Source organism: Galeopterus variegatus, unplaced genomic scaffold (assembly GCF_000696425.1).
Source record: "Galeopterus variegatus unplaced genomic scaffold, G_variegatus-3.0.2 Scaffold11815, whole genome shotgun sequence".
Lineage (NCBI taxonomy): Eukaryota > Metazoa > Chordata > Mammalia > Dermoptera > Cynocephalidae > Galeopterus > Galeopterus variegatus.
Genome location: NW_007737926.1, coordinates 282 through 16,621, shown reverse-complemented (window position 1 = coordinate 16,621; position 16,340 = coordinate 282). Strand labels below are relative to the sequence as shown.

At 41.4% G+C, this 16,340-nt stretch overlaps 1 protein-coding gene across 1 annotated transcript in view; it reads right to left on the bottom strand.

Annotated features, from left to right (window-relative positions):
* The window catches only part of CFAP221 (cilia and flagella associated protein 221), a 39,154-nt gene extending 23,373 nt beyond the window's left edge, over positions 1-15,781 (bottom strand). The window contains exons 1-8 of the mRNA XM_008594893.1: positions 15,700-15,781; positions 12,700-12,789; positions 10,837-10,935; positions 7,757-7,859; positions 6,083-6,216; positions 3,996-4,076; positions 3,252-3,359; positions 3,026-3,160 (exon numbers count right to left, since the gene is read on the bottom strand). Coding sequence (XP_008593115.1) covers positions 3,026-3,160; positions 3,252-3,359; positions 3,996-4,076; positions 6,083-6,216; positions 7,757-7,859; positions 10,837-10,935; positions 12,700-12,789; positions 15,700-15,762 — 813 coding nt within the window. The 5' untranslated portion in view covers positions 15,763-15,781. The remainder of the gene's footprint in view (positions 1-3,025; positions 3,161-3,251; positions 3,360-3,995; positions 4,077-6,082; positions 6,217-7,756; positions 7,860-10,836; positions 10,936-12,699; positions 12,790-15,699) is intronic.
* Positions 15,782-16,340: the final 559 nt, after the last annotated feature.

Genomic DNA, 16,340 nt, shown 5'->3' with positions numbered 1-16,340 from the left:
CCATAGCAGCTGTTCCATTTTACCTTCTCACCAGCAGTGCACAAAGTTTCCAGTTTATCCACATCTTCCTCAACACATTTTTTTTTAAAATAATAGCCTTCTTGATGGGTGTGAGGTGATATCTCATTGTGGTTTTGATTTGTATTTTTCTGATGATTAGTGATGTTGAACATTGAGTCATCTACCTGTTGGGCATTTGTAAGTCTTCTTTGGGGAAATGTCTGTTCACGTCTTTAGCCCATTTTTAAGGGTTATTACTTTTTTTTTTTTGTTACTATTGAGTTGTAGAAGTTCCTTATATATTTTGGATTAACTCCTTATCAGATATATGGTTTGCAAATATTTTCTCCTATTCCATAGGTCGCATTTTCATTGTTTTGATTTTTTCCTTTGTGGGTTTTGAGAGTTCTTTACATATTCTGGATACAAGTCCTTTATCAGATATGTGATTTCCATGTATATTCTTAAGTCTGTGATTTACCTTTTTATTTTCTTAACAGTGTCTTTAAGGAAATAGAAATTCTTAATTTTGACAAAGTCCAATAATTTTTTATCTATTTATGGATTGTGGTTTTGGCGTTGTATCTAAGAAATACTTGTCTAACCCCAGGTCACAAGGATTTTCTTTTCTAGTTTTCTAGTTTCACATTTTATATTTAGGCCTAAGATCCATTTTGTGTTAATTTTCATAAATGTTGTGAGGTGCAGATTGAAGTTCTTTTGTTTTTATTTATTTTTATTTTTGGTAAATAGATATCCAAATGTTCTAGCACTATTTGTTTAAAAGAGTATCTTTTCTCCAATGAATTGTCTTTGAACTTTGTTAAAAATCAGTTGACTATGTATAAATGAATATATTTCTGGATTCTCTATTCTGTTTCATTGATCTGTTTGGTTTTTTTATGCCAATACATGCTGTCTTGATTACTGCAGCTTTACAATAAACTTTAAAGTCAGATAGTGTAAGTCCTTCAACCTTGTTCTTCTTCAGAGCTGTTTTGAATATATCTAAATTTTCATATAAATTTTAGAATGAGTCTATCAATTTCTACAAAAGAAAATCCTGCTGGTTTTTGATTTGGATTGTGGATTGTGTTGAATTTTTAGAATGGTTTGGGGAGAACTGATATCTTAACAATATTAAATCTCTCAATTTACCAACATACTATTTGTCCATTTAATTAGGTCTTCTTTGATTTCTCTCAGCAATGTTTTATAATTTTCAGTGTATCAAACTTATACATTTTTGTTAGATTTATCCCTAAATGTTTCATATTTTTTGATGCTATTGTTAAGTGATGTGGCTTTTAAAATTTCAATTTCAGAATGTTTGTGGATAGTTTATAGAAATTCAATTGATTTCTGTAAGGGGATCCTGAATCCTTTAATTTTTTTTTGTCATTGAAATATGTCAAATATATTAAAATCGATTAGTTCATTATGACTGCATCCTTTAATCTTGCTAAATTCACTTATTAGAAGACCTTTTGTAGAGTCTGTTGTATTTTTATATGTAATTTTGTTTGTAAATAAAGTCAGTTTTACATCTTCCTTTGGAATCTGGATGCCTTTTATTTCCTTTCTTGTCTAATTGCATTGACTATAATTACAATCTTGAATAGAATTAGTGAGAGCAGACTCTTTGTATTATTCCTGATCTTAGGCAGAAGATATTTAGTCATCTACCATTCAGTTTGATGTTAGCTCTGGGTTTTTAATAGGTGTCCTTTATCAGGTTGAGAAAGTTCCCTTCTACTCCTCACTTGCTGAGAGTATTTATCAAGAATGGATGTCAGATAATGTTTCTGTATCTATTGAGAAGATCATATTATTATTATTATTTAGTCTGTTAATATGTGAATTACATTGAGTTTTAAATGTTTTAAACTAATCTTGTGTTCCTGGCACAAGCCCCTACTTGCTTATGATACACTGTCTTTTTTTATAATTATGGATTTGATTTGTTAGAATTTTGTTACAAATTTTGCATCTATGCTCGTGAAGGACATTGGTTTGTCCTTTGCTTTTCCTGTAACTGTACGGTCTGGCTTTGGTATCAGAGTAATACTGGCTTCTAGAATGAGTTGGGAAATAGTTTCTCCTCCTCCATTTTCTGGAAGAGTTTGTGTAGATCTGGTATTATTTCTTCCTTAAACATTTGGCAGAATTTCCCATTGAAGGTATCTGGGCCTGGAGTTTTCTTTGTGGGAAGGTTTTTATCCTCAAATTCAATCTTTAACAGATATAGAGCTCTCTGGGTTATTTATCTCCCCTTGAATAAGATTTCATAGTTTGTGTCTTTACAGGAATTTGTGTTGTGGATTTAGTGTAAATCGTCGAATTTACTGGCATAAAATTTTTCACAATATTAACATTATCTTTTTAATATCTGTAAAATCTTTAGTGATGTCATCTTTCTTATTACTGATACCAGTATTTTGTGTTTTTTACCTTTCTTTCCTGATCAGTAAGGTTATAGGTTTATCCATTTTATTGACCTTCTCAAAAAACCAGTTTTTCTCTATAAAGAACTTCTTATTTTTTCTGCTTCCTTGATTTTTGATCTGATACTTATTTCTTTTCTTGGCTTAGTTTAGGTTTCATGTGCTCTTCTTTTTACAATTTCTTAAGGGGGTAGCTTAGGACATGGGTTTGAGACCTTTCTTCTTTTCTAATGTAGGTGTATAGTGCTATAAATTTCTCACAAATTTATGTTTGTTTACATTTTCATTCAGTTAAAAATACTTTCTAATTTCTCTTTTGATTTCTTCTTTGGCCTGTATGTACATATTATATTTAATTAGAAAAGATGATTAGCCTTGTCATAAAAATAAATGCTGTAACTGTTAAAAGACAGAAACACTGATATTTTCCAAACAATGCTGGCAAGCATTTTCAAAGGTGAGATATTGTTTAATGCTAGAAGATAATTCCAAAGATAAAAATTACTCCCAATTAATACTTCCTTTTTCTTATAGAGTAATTGAAATAAAGGAACATAGAACACAAGCCAATTGTCACTTACAAAAATATAAAGGGGATCATAGTCTGGAGACATGGCTAAGGCCTCTGGTGGCTTCATGCTCAAGACTGAGGTCTTTCCAGAGAGCCGAGGTCTGGAGTCCTGTTTCGGGAGGGCTATGATGGTGGTGACCTCATCCTGTGTGAGGACCCAGAGCAGCACATTAGTTTTGATGCCAGGACAAGAGGGGGAAGGTGAGAATGATTCTGGAAGGTTGGGGACATATTACCTCTGCTCCTTGCTTCAGGGCTCGAGCAAGTTTTTGAGGTCTGTAACTTGTTGAAGCTTTGTGGACAGAGAAAGGCTGATACCTCTTAATTTTGTACAGTTGAGGAACCTGAGGGTGAAAGAAGACAACTGATTGAACAGCATTAAAAACCCATTAACATTTGGTGGAATCTACTTCTCAACAACAGCATTTCTGAGCTACCTCATGGTAGAAGTAAAACAAGCACCATGTCGTAGCCACCAGACTGTGGCAATTGTTAGTCTGGACCAGCCCTGGACAGACTTTAGTGCAAGTCCTCAGCCCTGTTCTGAATTTCAGCACATGAGGGCTCATTATTACTCTCCCGTACCATTTGGCTTAGATGTAGAAATATACCAAACAATGGCTTGTCAATTTAAGATATTTATATTTTCAAAAACAGAAGAGGTCATATACCTGAAGAAAGGCTGACTAATTTTTTGTTCACCTCACCTTATGTTTTTTCTTGAAGTTTCTAATATATTAGTTCAGATAGCTTCATGTATGCATAATATATCATGTGTCTTGGTTTCCATAAGCCACATTAGGAAAAAAGAATCTGTTGTACCTCCCACATACCATAAAATAATGGCAGAAAAATATACACAGTATGCTGCAAAGTATAATCTATAATAGAACAAAACTAACAAAATAATGTGATTCAAATTCAAGAATATTTTACTCACTTCATGAGAAACTCAATTAATACTATGTGACAGGTCTGACCTGCAAATTGAAGAAGGAAAAACTCTGCTTGATTTGAACTTCTGAAGGCTTAATTGGGACCAGTCCAAGGCCATCAGGAGCCTAAAATGTGAAAATAAAAAAATAACGGACAGATGATTAATCAACACTGAGCAGCAGTGGCCACTATTTCCATTACAGTTTGAAACCTGATGTGAACAGTTCTACTCTCAGAGCGGTCCTTCCCGTGACCACGGGTGCTGCTATCTGTGGGGCCCGGAGGCAGCCCTGGCCATCCCCTCCTCTATGTGTCTTAGTGTATGTGATGGCTTCTTTCTTATTTTCTGCTGTCATGGACATGGCAATGTGTCACCCAGAGTCCCCTTCGGGCTTGCAGGACTTAGTCCCCCAGCTTCTAGGAGCCCTGTTGATAGAAACAACTCTTGGGCTCAACCCACTTCAGGAGTTGCGTTGGCTGAAGGGAGCAGCCTCACTCTAGGTCCTACGCCTCACTCAAGGTCACATGTCCCTCCCGGGCAGCTCGCCTCCAGTGACAGGCTGAAGCCGATGTACAAGTGCCGGGTCCTCTCACCCTGTGCCACCTTCAGAGCTCCTCGTGGGCTCAGCTATGGACTTTGCTGAGGTGGATGGCAGTGATACTTCTTTCTCTGTCCAATACTGCCTGCCATCCACAGGTGCTAATCCCCCAAGCGCTACCTAATAAACTTCCTGCATGCCAATCTGCCTCAGACACCCAAAGAACCTGGAACAGTGCCTGGCATATGGTGGATACTCAATAAATACCATACTTCACCTAATCTAATACACCATCATTAGACTGATATAATGGAATGGTAATATGCCATCGATTATAAGAAAATTTCTAACTTCAAAGATGCTAAATGTAAAAACAGTGCATCTTAGAACTGATGAAATACAGTATTTCTGGAATAAATTAATAAACTCTTTTTTACAGACAAGAGTGCTGAGCAATTCATTTTTTATCAACCCTGAACAGCAGAGAAGTCTTAGCAGCACTAACAAGAATACCACATGAAATATGAGAGCTTTGAACTGTTCAAAAATAATGAGGTGAGCTCCACAGCACAGTGATGATCTCTTTTCACCCATCACCTTGTTACCTCATTAATTGTCAGAGTATTATTGCTTAAAAGTCACAGATTCATTATTTCCTAGGAGCTAGATATTCTGATCTTTTGAATCATTTAATTATCAGAGCAGAAAACATAGGAAATTTCTAAATTCAGTCCTGTAATTCTTGAGCAGATTAAAGTATAGTGCTTAACAAATATTTAGGTGCATATGCATTTACAATATCAACTTAAGGACACTTTTTATTACTAACTGTGTGAACTTGAGCAATATTTTATTACTGGCTACAGAACCTTATGCCCCAGTGTCCTCACGTATAAAAGGATAAACCTATCACATAGATTTGTAGAAGATAAAAGGAGGCAACACAACTGAAGCGCTTAAGACACTGCTTGACTTATGGTAAGTGCACTGCAAGGGTTAACTATGATTTTTATTATAATGCATCATTGTATCCATAAGGGAAGAAAGATGAGTTGTCACACCTCCTGCCACCCTGAGAGAGAAAAGGAGAGAGAGAGAGAGGAAGAGAGAATGAGAGGTGGACCTGTGAACTTGATGGTTTAGATCGTCAGATTCTGGGGCCACATTCCCTCCTCACTTGGTTGGGCCCAGGCCCTTCTCTGGTATCCCCATTTGCCCAGGTAGCAGAAGGGCTCAGCTGAGCAGAGCCTGCCTTCCAGGCCAGGCGGGGCCATCTTGGTTTCTCTGGGCCTTTCTGCTTTTAGGCCCAGTTCCAGGACAGTTGGGCAGGGCTCAGTGCTCATGCTGGGTTGCAGGCTGGGAAGGACCCAGCCCCAGCCACCAGGGAGCTCTGTGCAGGTGTACCAGGTACAAAGCTGACAGCAGTAGATGATCCCTGGTTTCCCACTGGTCACAATTCCCTGGGCACAGGTCTCCCTTGGGAGCCTCTCAGGGGAGGTGAAAGGACTGAGGCTGAGACAGAGCTTTTCCAGCAATCTGCCAAAACCCATCTGATCATGCCGGCCCCCGCCCCACAGCATGACAGCACCCACCAACTCGTTGGAGCCCTGAGGAGGACTGTAGGACGGGAAGGCGAAGGGCAGCACTTCCTTGGGTGACACAGAGAAGTGGACAGAATAATCATCCTGACTGATCCGTGGCCGAAGGTATTTGGAGAGATTCTTGTCTATGGGTGAAAAACAAAACAGTGCTTTTAAGGGGTTCTTAAAGTGTTTTTATGCAAAACCACTGTCTCTAGTTGCATATATGCCATGCACCAATTAGTGGGTGTTTGTCACATTCCACTTCAAAAAGAATATTGCGTGTGTGTGTATACAGATATAAATATATATTTCCATTTTTAGTTTCCCCTTTGTTCTTTACCTCAACCCCTCCTCCAGTTTTTAAAAATTTTATTTTTACTTCCCCAAAACTATAATTCCTAATTAAAATATCTCTGATGAATTCAGAAAAGAAAATGTTTACATTAATGAGGTACGTGAAGACATTTTACAGATATCCACACAAAATTCACAACTAAGTTTCACAATTTTTTTTGTTAAAAAAAGGAATTTCTTTATTAGAGACTTCTACATCACAAATAAAAATAACACAGGAGGAAAAAAGGAATAACTAAAGTGCTATAAAATGTTTTGAAAGACAAAAATGCACATGGATCTCAGTGGAGAGGCAGAGGGGGCATGGCTGCTGCTCAGGGGGCTGGGGAGGCCGGGCCGACTCAGGGGCTTAGGCCAGGGAGAGTCAGGGCCTGCCCGTGGACTGCACAGGAGCCATAGATTGGAAACACATATATTGGGAGAAGATGGTGATATGGCTTTTGGGCTCCCCAAAGCTACTGAGAGGGGCCCTCCAACAGCCCCAGCCAACCTGGGGATCAGAGGATTAAAATTTCTTTAAATAGCAAAGACAATATGAAATAAAAAAAGGTTTATGTGCAAATGCTATGTTGAGAAAACACCATTTTTGGCCAGTCAACTGACTGGTATAAATGATAACTATTTCTGTCTCTCTGGTGAGGGCACAAAACAGGAGGTGGAGCCATGGGCAAACTTCAGAGACCTTATGACATGGTCTGGGTCAGTTGACCTTGTTTATTATCAACTGGGCAGGTATTTTGGCTGGATCTGGCATGGAGATCTGATTTACGTCATGTGACAGGTTGGGTAATGGCACCCAAAGCTGTCCACATCCCATGCCTCAGAACCTGTGATATGTTACCTTATAATAACCGGGACTTAGCAGATGCGATTAAGTTAAGGACCTTGAGATGGGGAGATTATTCTGGGTTATTCAGGTGGGCCTGCTGTAATCACAGGGTCGTTATGAAAGAGAGACAGGAGGGTGAGAGTCAGAAAAGGAGATGTGACAACTGAAGCAGCAGGTGAGAGAAGTGAGCAGTGGCCACTAGCCAAAACATGCAGACGAGCTCCAGAAGCAGGGAAAGGCAAGGAAATAGGCTCTCCCCTGAAGCCTAGAAGGAACCAGCCCTGCCAACATCTTGATTTTAGACTTCTGACTTCCAGAACTGTGAAATAATAAATTTGTGTTGTTTTAAGTCATTAAGTTTGTAGTGATTTGTTACAGCAGCAATAGGAAACTAAGACATGCGATTTATGAAAATATTTTATTTCTACACAGCTAACTTCATCATAAAGAAACCTCATGTCAGAGGAATGATCAGTGTGTGTGTCACAGCGAGACTGTACCTTGTGCTGATTGTTTCACGTGGCTCAGCTTTCTTATCACACTCTTCCTGTCCATTTCACGAATAGCATTCAACATATTGAGTAATCGTCGCTGAATCATGATCTGGAATGGGAAAGAATTATTAATTGATATATGCTCATTTTGGTATTCAACCAAATTCACTTTCCCAAACCATGACCAAGGGCTGAGGCCACCCATCTAAGTCAAAGTTCATAGAGAGAGGGGATGCTGTCCTCGACAGGGGCCACAGGGACTTCAAGGTCTAGGCCATGTTGACTGGCCTGAATACATAAAAAGACCAAGTTGTCATCTGGCCTGGTCCCACCCAATTTATGAGCCCCAATCTTCTCTTATTTCCAGAGTGGATAGAGTGACTACTTCTACTTTCTTCTGGATATATGAATAGTAGTGCTACCGCTGTGCTATTTTCAGAGCTGAAAGACAAACTACAAGGGTGACTCTGTGGCCACAGGGCTATGGATTATGGGCATTGCTAACTGCTCACCTCCAAGCTTTGCATTCAGAACTGATGCTACCGCAGGTGAAGGCCACCTGTGCCCAGAGTTGCGGCCAAAGGGATCGTTCATTCCATGATTCACACTCCTTTCCATTCTGCAAAGGACTCTTTCATTTAACAAACAGTGTGAAGTGGCTACTCTGTACCCAGTTCTGTGCAAGACACTGGAGACACAGTGGAGAGCAAACGAATATCCTGCCTGCACGCAGCTGATGTTCCGAATATGTGTGTGGGGTGTGTGTGCATGTGTGTTGGGGGGGATGGCAATAAACTCGTAAATAAACACAATAAATACGATGGAGGAAATAAGAACGTAAATGCACAAAGGTGTGACTGAAGGGGCTGGAAATGGGCAGGGGTCTGCTCACTTATGCAAGGATAATGAGGGAAGGCCTCTCTGCGGAGGGGTGGTTTTATCTGAGACTTGAATGATGGGAAGATCTTGAAAAGAGGGTTCTGAGCAGAAGAACTAGCCAGTGCAAAGATCCCGATGCAGGAAAATATATGCATTTAAGGGACAGAGAGAAATCCAGTGAGGTCTTGCAGCCTTGATAACAATCATGCATTTTATTCTAGTTGCCATGGGAAGCCTTTGGAGGGTTTTAGCTGGCAGAAGGTACTGTCATCTTTAAGCTTTGCGAATACTACTCTGGCTGCTGTGTGGGGCCAGAAGCAGGGAGACCTGTGGCAGTGGTCCAGGCCAGAGATGCTGGGGGCCTGGGGGGTGTCTGTAGCTGGGAGATGGCAAGTCAATAGGCTGGGGACATACTGGCACCTAGAACTGACAGTGCTTGCTGTGGCGTGCGAAGAAGAGACAGAGCAAACACTCAGAACAATGTACAAAGCTACTGGCCACACTCTTCAGGCTGTGGGGCTCACTGCAGAGGGCTACAGGGGTCACACTAGTGGTAAGCCAGCCTGGCCAGTCTTGCTGCCGTTTGCTCATTATCAATGCTGTGCCTGTCCCCCTTGGAGCATGGCTTTGTACCGCCTCTCTTTGCCACTTTCTTCTCTGCGCTGAGCATCTTGTGGCAGCCCCTGTTCTGCATATATAGAGACCACCCAGGCAAAGCCTTGCTGGGGACACCGGTTCTACAGGGCCTCGGAGGTTGGTGAGCTGGTCACCCAGGCAGCAAGCTCTGCCTCTCTCCACCGGGACTGTCGTCAGTCTGGGCTAAGAGGACTGCCTGAAAGACAACCTGGAGCATAAACTCTGGAGTCCCTTATACCTTCCCAACAACCCTGCGAGACAGGCCTTATCATTACTGCTGGTGTCCAGATGAGGAAACTAAAGCACAGAGGATATGTAACCTGTCTGAGATCAGAAAGCTCCTGAGAAGCAGCACGAGAATTAAGCACAGGCAGTCTGGCTCCAGTGCCCAGGTCTTAACCACTGCTCTCCCTTGCTTGAGTGTGGCTTGACCCTCAGGAAAGCTACACAAGCGGCAGGGACGAGAGATCTACAGGCAGCATAAGATACAAGAGGCACCGAGGAGCTCCCGAAGTGCTAAAGCTTCCAAGGACTGTTTCTTAGAGGAAAGGTGGACTTGAGGTGGCCCATAGGACAGGTGTGGACCCATGGGATGGAGACAGACAGGCACTGTAGTTGAAGGTGAGGAGCAGAATCACAGGCTTGCAGAGGGGCGAGCATGGTGGGTTTGGAAGATGAGGACTGGTACAAAACAGAACAGGGGGCAGCTGGAGGGGTGTGGCCAGACCAGGGGACCTTATACCCTTTATTGGCATGAGAGGTTCAGATGTCTGCATTTTATCCTGATAACAGGAATCCACTGGAGGCTAGAAATGTGCTCAGTGAAGACGGTGCCTTTGAAGGGGAAGCCATAAGCCTAATGTCAGAGACAAGATCCCACAGGAATTCACAGTTGCTTTCTTTAGAAATAACTGATCAAAATCCCATTGTTCTAGAGTTATCCTATGACCCAGCAATCCCACTTCTAGGTATATACACACAAGGGAATTGAAAATATATGTCCACAAATCTGTGCACAAATGTTCGTAGCAGCATTACTGATAATAGCCAAAAGGTGGAAGCCACACAAACGCCCGTGCACTGAGGAGTGGATCAACAAAATGTGGTCTGTCCCAACAATGGAACATTATTCAGCAAAGGAAGGAACAAAGTATTGATGCATGCTACGACATGGATAAATCTTAAAAATGTTAAATGATAGAAGCCAGTTGCAAATGGCCATATATTGTATGATTCCATTTATATGAAATGTCCAGAACAGGCAAATGCAAAGAGTGAGCAAGTTGGTTAGTCACTGCCAGGGGCCGGGAGAAGGAGGGAGTGGGGAGTGACTGCCAATGAGTACCGAATTTCTTTTTGAGGAGATAAAAATGTCCTAAAATTAGATAGTGGTGATGGCTGCCCAACTCTGTAAATATACTAAAAAATACTGAATTGCACACTTTACAAACGTGAATTTTATGGTATGTAAACTGTCTCTCAATAAAGACGTTATTTTAAAAGGCTGTTGTTCGATTTCCTTGTGCTGATGACGAAACAAATCAAAATTTCAATCTGGTGTTGAGACGTACCTTGCGTGCTGCTTGTTGAAACCGTCTTTGTGCCCTGAACCTGTTGACCCAAGTATTATTAACCAGTGGATCAAAACTAGGATGAAATTCCTTGATTGTCTGTGAATATAAAATATAGGCATATCTTACCTTTAAATTTTAACTCCTGGCATAAACATTTGATTAAAGTGTTTAGAGTTTGATCCAAAATCAAGTTATTATTTATCTGTTCCACCACTTAGTGAGCATTTATTAAGCACTTTTAGTGGACATAACATTATAGGGAATACTTCTTGATTTGGGGGCCAAAAGTGGAGGACAAAATTTGGGTTTTAAGAAATTCATAGTCTAGTAGGGAAGCTCAAGGAAACACACATGACCCCAAGGAGGGAGAATATAGTCCACACAGAAATCAAGCCCATGTGGTGGGTGCCGGCCCCGCATCCGGAATTGAGAGGAGTGGACCGTGCGGTCCCCTGTCTGGGAAGGAGGACTGCTTTGCTCGGCTCTGTGCACGCAGCACCAACACTGTACCTGCACATCCCGGGCACCCGCGTGCATAGGTCAGTAAATGAATGAGGAGGAAAGGGTGCCTGAGGTGGGGGGAGGCCAGCCAGAGCCTCAGACACTATAGGTTCTTCAATAGAGAAACTATGTGAAGAAAAAAGGCATCAGAAACGAATCTGTCCCACACTGGCATATGCAGTGGGCTGTGGAGGAGAGGGGTGGCAGGACAGGTATATGAACAGAAAGCCTGTTGTATTAATTGAGGGTGAGACCCAAAGTCTGGACTCGGATGTGGCCTTGCAAAAGAGCTATGGGCAAGACGTTGTAGCCAGATTAAATGTGGGACGGAGGGGAAAGAAAAGAGGTTAAAAATAATTCAGATATGGCCAGCCCAGCAAAGAAAAGTGAGAATGATGGAGATGGGGAGATTAGGAAGAATTTTTTCATTGTTAAAATTAAAAGTTGGAGTTTTAACCAGAAACTATCACATGACAGAGGATATTCCAGTGGAGGGGCTACTGTCCCCATTTTACATCTGAAGACACTAAGGTACCATAAGAGGCTTTTCCCAGGTCCCATATCTATCACAGAGCGGGAACCAGAACTCTGGCTCCAACTTCTGGGCTTGTATCCTTACCACCAAGGGAGGGGGGGCAACGAACGGAGGCCCAGGGACCCACCTTGAGGACCTACAGACAGGGGCTCAGAGAGCAAAGGAAACCAAAAGGAGACAGCTGTAGATTGGATGCCCCCCAACCTCACTGAAGCTTAAATCCCTCAAATGTAACTGTTGAGGGTGGGAAATCCTATTATGGTAATTGAAGAGGTGATTGGACTGTAGGATCATGCCATAGTGAATGGATTAATAATGGTGGTCAGGGGTGTGGTTCCAAGGGTTTTAAAGAAGAGCACTTGAGAGGTTAGTCTCTCTCTGCTCCACCATTTTCTGCCTTGTGAGACCCCTGGGTCACAGCTGCCACCACTAAGACCCTCACCAGATGTGTTCCCTGGACTTTGGACTCCCCAGCCTCCCAAACCGTAAGCAATAAATTTTGTTTTCTTATAAATTACCCAGTTCCAGGTATTTTGTTATGAGCAACATAAATGGACTAATATAGAGACCAAGAAACAGAAAGTAGAGGGGTAGAGAGGAGGGGCCAAAGTATATGATGCTTTTAATTTCAAAAGAAACATTAACTACAAGTTTTGATGCTTTACTTGCGAAATCATAGTAAAAAACACTGAAAATGTAAGCATATTAAAAATTATTAAATATTTCTTGGTAAAGGGATTTCTAAAAAATTGCTCATCATTTTTAAAAATAAGCATTTAAAGAGCTGCCAATAATTAGATTCCAAACAAAGGAAAGTTACCTACCTCTTGTAGATTGCGAATGACCCGTTTGTTGCTAACTTCTGTCTTGAGTCGCTGAAATTCTTCATCCAAAATAGGATCTCCTCTATCTAGCTGGGTTTTTTAATTACCAAAATAATGAAAGCTAAATACAAATGCATAAAACTTTATTTCTCCCTACAGCTTGTAGAAACCCATTAAGCAACTTGTCAAAGCCACCCATGGAGTTCCCATTGGGGGTGGTGGAGACACAGTAGGTTAAAATGATCATTATAATTACACTTACTGTTTTAAACACAGGGAGCTTTTATAGAAACACAGACCCAATAACTTTTTATAATTAGAGGGTAGTGTCTCCGGAAAATATTTCCAAAGCACTTAAAATCCACAGAAACGATTTTAGGAAACATGTAACTATGGGAGTATATAGATTTCAATGGAAAGAAATGTAGTGTCCCAGTGAAGTTTTAAGCTCCTCAGAGCTGATTATCCAAGTGTCAGATTTTAACGAAGGAAAGCACATGATGATTCCTCTCTTTTCTGGGTGATGGAGGATGATGGATCTTTTGCGGCTGGAAAGTGACCTGCCCTTTCCCTGGAGCAAGTGTCCCCGGCTTGCTCTCTTTCCCCTACCTGCCTGCTTCCCTGATGGATTCCCAGGAGCCACCATGACTCCAGGGTAAGCTGGCTGGGCTTGGATCAGTGTCTATACACGCTTGACCCCATGGAAAAGGGGACTGTGCACTCTGCAGATTGTGTTAGTTTTTGCCTATCCGTGGATTCTACTGATTTATCGGGTAACTTTGCAAAGTAGCTTAGCTCTTAAGTATGCTGTTCACAATCACTTTTAAAGACTTAATTGGAAGAAATCTATTCTGATCATTACATTAATACACTATTCAGAAATAAGAGAGGTGTGTTATTATCACCAGGGTGGTGAGCTGTCTAGCTCTGATTAGCAAGTATCAGGAAATTGAGTTTGAGATTGTGAACCTTAAGCTCAAAGTACGGATTTTGTGAGGAGAGACCAAGACCCCCCCCTCCACTAATAGTAAAATAAAATAGACAATTTAAAGAAGGGATTGGCCAATAGGTCGTTAGCTAGAATAAAAAGAAGGGAGATTTCTTATATCTTTATTAAGACTCTACTTATTTATGATGGACAGCTCAGTATTTAATTGATCATCTTCCTTGAATAAAAGCTCATCATCCTTGAGGGCTTGTGTCATCCAGCTGTGATGCTGACTCCTCCCCGCCCCCCAATCTCTCTTTTTCTCAGCTTTCTGACATACACCTTGTGTCTCCAGGTGTTCCTGGCCACTGAGTCACCTGCTGGGACTCAGCTGTCAGATGAAGTCCCCTGGACACACAGAATAGGATCCCTGCACCACTAGGTCTCCAATACACGAGGGCCTCAGGGTCGCCTGCCCATCCTTGTCCTTGTCCTGGTGAGCGATGCGAAGGCTGTGACTGCTCCTTCCCTTTCAATGCCGGCGGCAGTTGCAGCCTTAACACTCACACTGACCTGGTTGTGCTACATCTGTGTCAATATCATCTTTTAAACAGTTAGAAAACAGCATTCCACTGTGGGCTTGACAGAAAATACTTGATATTTTGTTTTTAAAAGATCATGCAAAGAATCTGAACAACACACCAAATTAAATTTAAATGCTAACCTAATATGTGCCTTTCCTAAGTGAGATGATTTGCCAATAAAATGATTTTACATTCTTTTGTTTGTCTTGCAAAAAAAATATTGAAAAGTGAGATAAGTTCATTTAAATATCTGGTTTGGACTCCAAATCTAGAAAGAAAAATATATTCTATATAAAAAACAAATTCATATCTGACAAGATACATGTTTTTCTACCCACTGCTGCCAAGTTAGTTTACCTGAAGCTCACATTCCCAAGCTTAAATATCTGTGTTATGGGCTAAATAAATTGTGTCCCGCCCCTTCCAAATTTATATGTTGAAGCCCTAACCCCCAGTACCTCAGCATATGACTATTTGGAGACAGGGTCGTTGAAGAGGTGACTAAGTCAAAATGAGGTCATTAGAATGGGTCTTAATCCAATGTGGCAGGTGTCCTCACAAGAGGAGATTAGGACACACACACACCGAAGGAGGACAATGTCAAGACACAGGGAAAAGACAGCCGTCTTACAAGCCAAGGAGAGACGCCCGGCACAGATCCTTTTCAGGAGGAACCAACCTTGCTGACAGTTTGGTTTTGGACCTCCAGCCTTCAGAACTGTGAGGAAATAAATTCCTTTTCCTTAAGCCCTGCAGTGTGTGGTAACTGTCATGGCAGCCTCAACAAACAAATACAACATGTGCTGATTCTGCAAGTCCTGCCAATGAAATCCGAACCCCTCAGTCACGGAGTCCCAGCTGTGTCCTATCCCCTCTGGCCCACGTGTGTCCTGTGCTTCAGCTACTACGGGTTGCCCCCAGTGCTCTCTGCACCTGCCCTGCACGTAAAACCATCCTCCAAGCCGTGGGTGTTGCACAGACTCACATTCCTGCTCCTGAGCCCACAGCCGCTGTCCAGTTTCCCCCTCTCTGCTCAGCTCTTTGAATGTCTCTGACTTGGGATTTTCACTGCATATGGCTCTGGCATGGCTCCAGGTCACGTGTCTGGGTCTCTCTTGTCTTCATGCTGTGCAGATCATGGGACACATGCACCCTACTCCCAGAATTCTGCATGAATTTGAGCCATTCCCTCCATCTGAATGCCTCTGTCCTCTTTGCTACTTTTCAAAATTATGCTGTGTTTTCTAGGAAGCTTTCTAGGTAGATGAGTTCTCTCCTCTCTGGCTTCTGAATCCCCAGAATGCTTAGCGTAGGTCTCTGTAACATTTATAACCAACCTTGATTTATGGTTAACAATTTACTTTTCATCAACCTCCCCTCTCCCAACTTAACTATACATTTTCCTTCACTTGGTATGGCATCTTGCATAGGGTAGGAGTTAAAAATATTTAGTGAAACAGATGGTATAAAATTAGCAGTAATTCTGACCTTATATTTGGTGAAGGCTCTTAACTGCTCCTCAGTAAGCTCTTTCCTCAATTTAAAAGACATATGATCTTTACCAAGGTGCACCTGCCTGGAGAGAAAAAAACTGACTTCCAGAACCCATCAGAGTACCATATTCAACTTTAGGGTATAGAGTCGTCACCATACTCCACAACTGAAGATGGATGCTGAGATATTAGAGGAGACACCATGGGGGAGAGAAAGTTGTAGAGACTTTAAAATAGTTAATATGGTGAATTTTATCACAATTTAAAAAAATTCTGTATGTAATGTATCCACCATGAAACCCAGCACATGTCCAAAATAAACAGTAGTTATAATTTTAAAAGTGGAGTGGGGGCGTGTATGCCTGGAGAGCTGTTTTCGGCTAAAGGAGACTGAAGAAACTGAAAACTAAGTACAAATTGTATAATCTTTGATTGGATCCTGGATTCCCCTCTCTATAAACAAACAAACAAAACCCTCAGATATAAAGCACATTATTGGGGTAACTGAGTAAATTTGCTTATAGACTGATTATTACAAAATATTATTGCATCAGTGTTCCACTTCTTGGAAGTGATTACGGTAATGTTGGAGAATGTCCTTTGTTCTAGGAGCTACATGCTGAAGTGTTTTTGGGT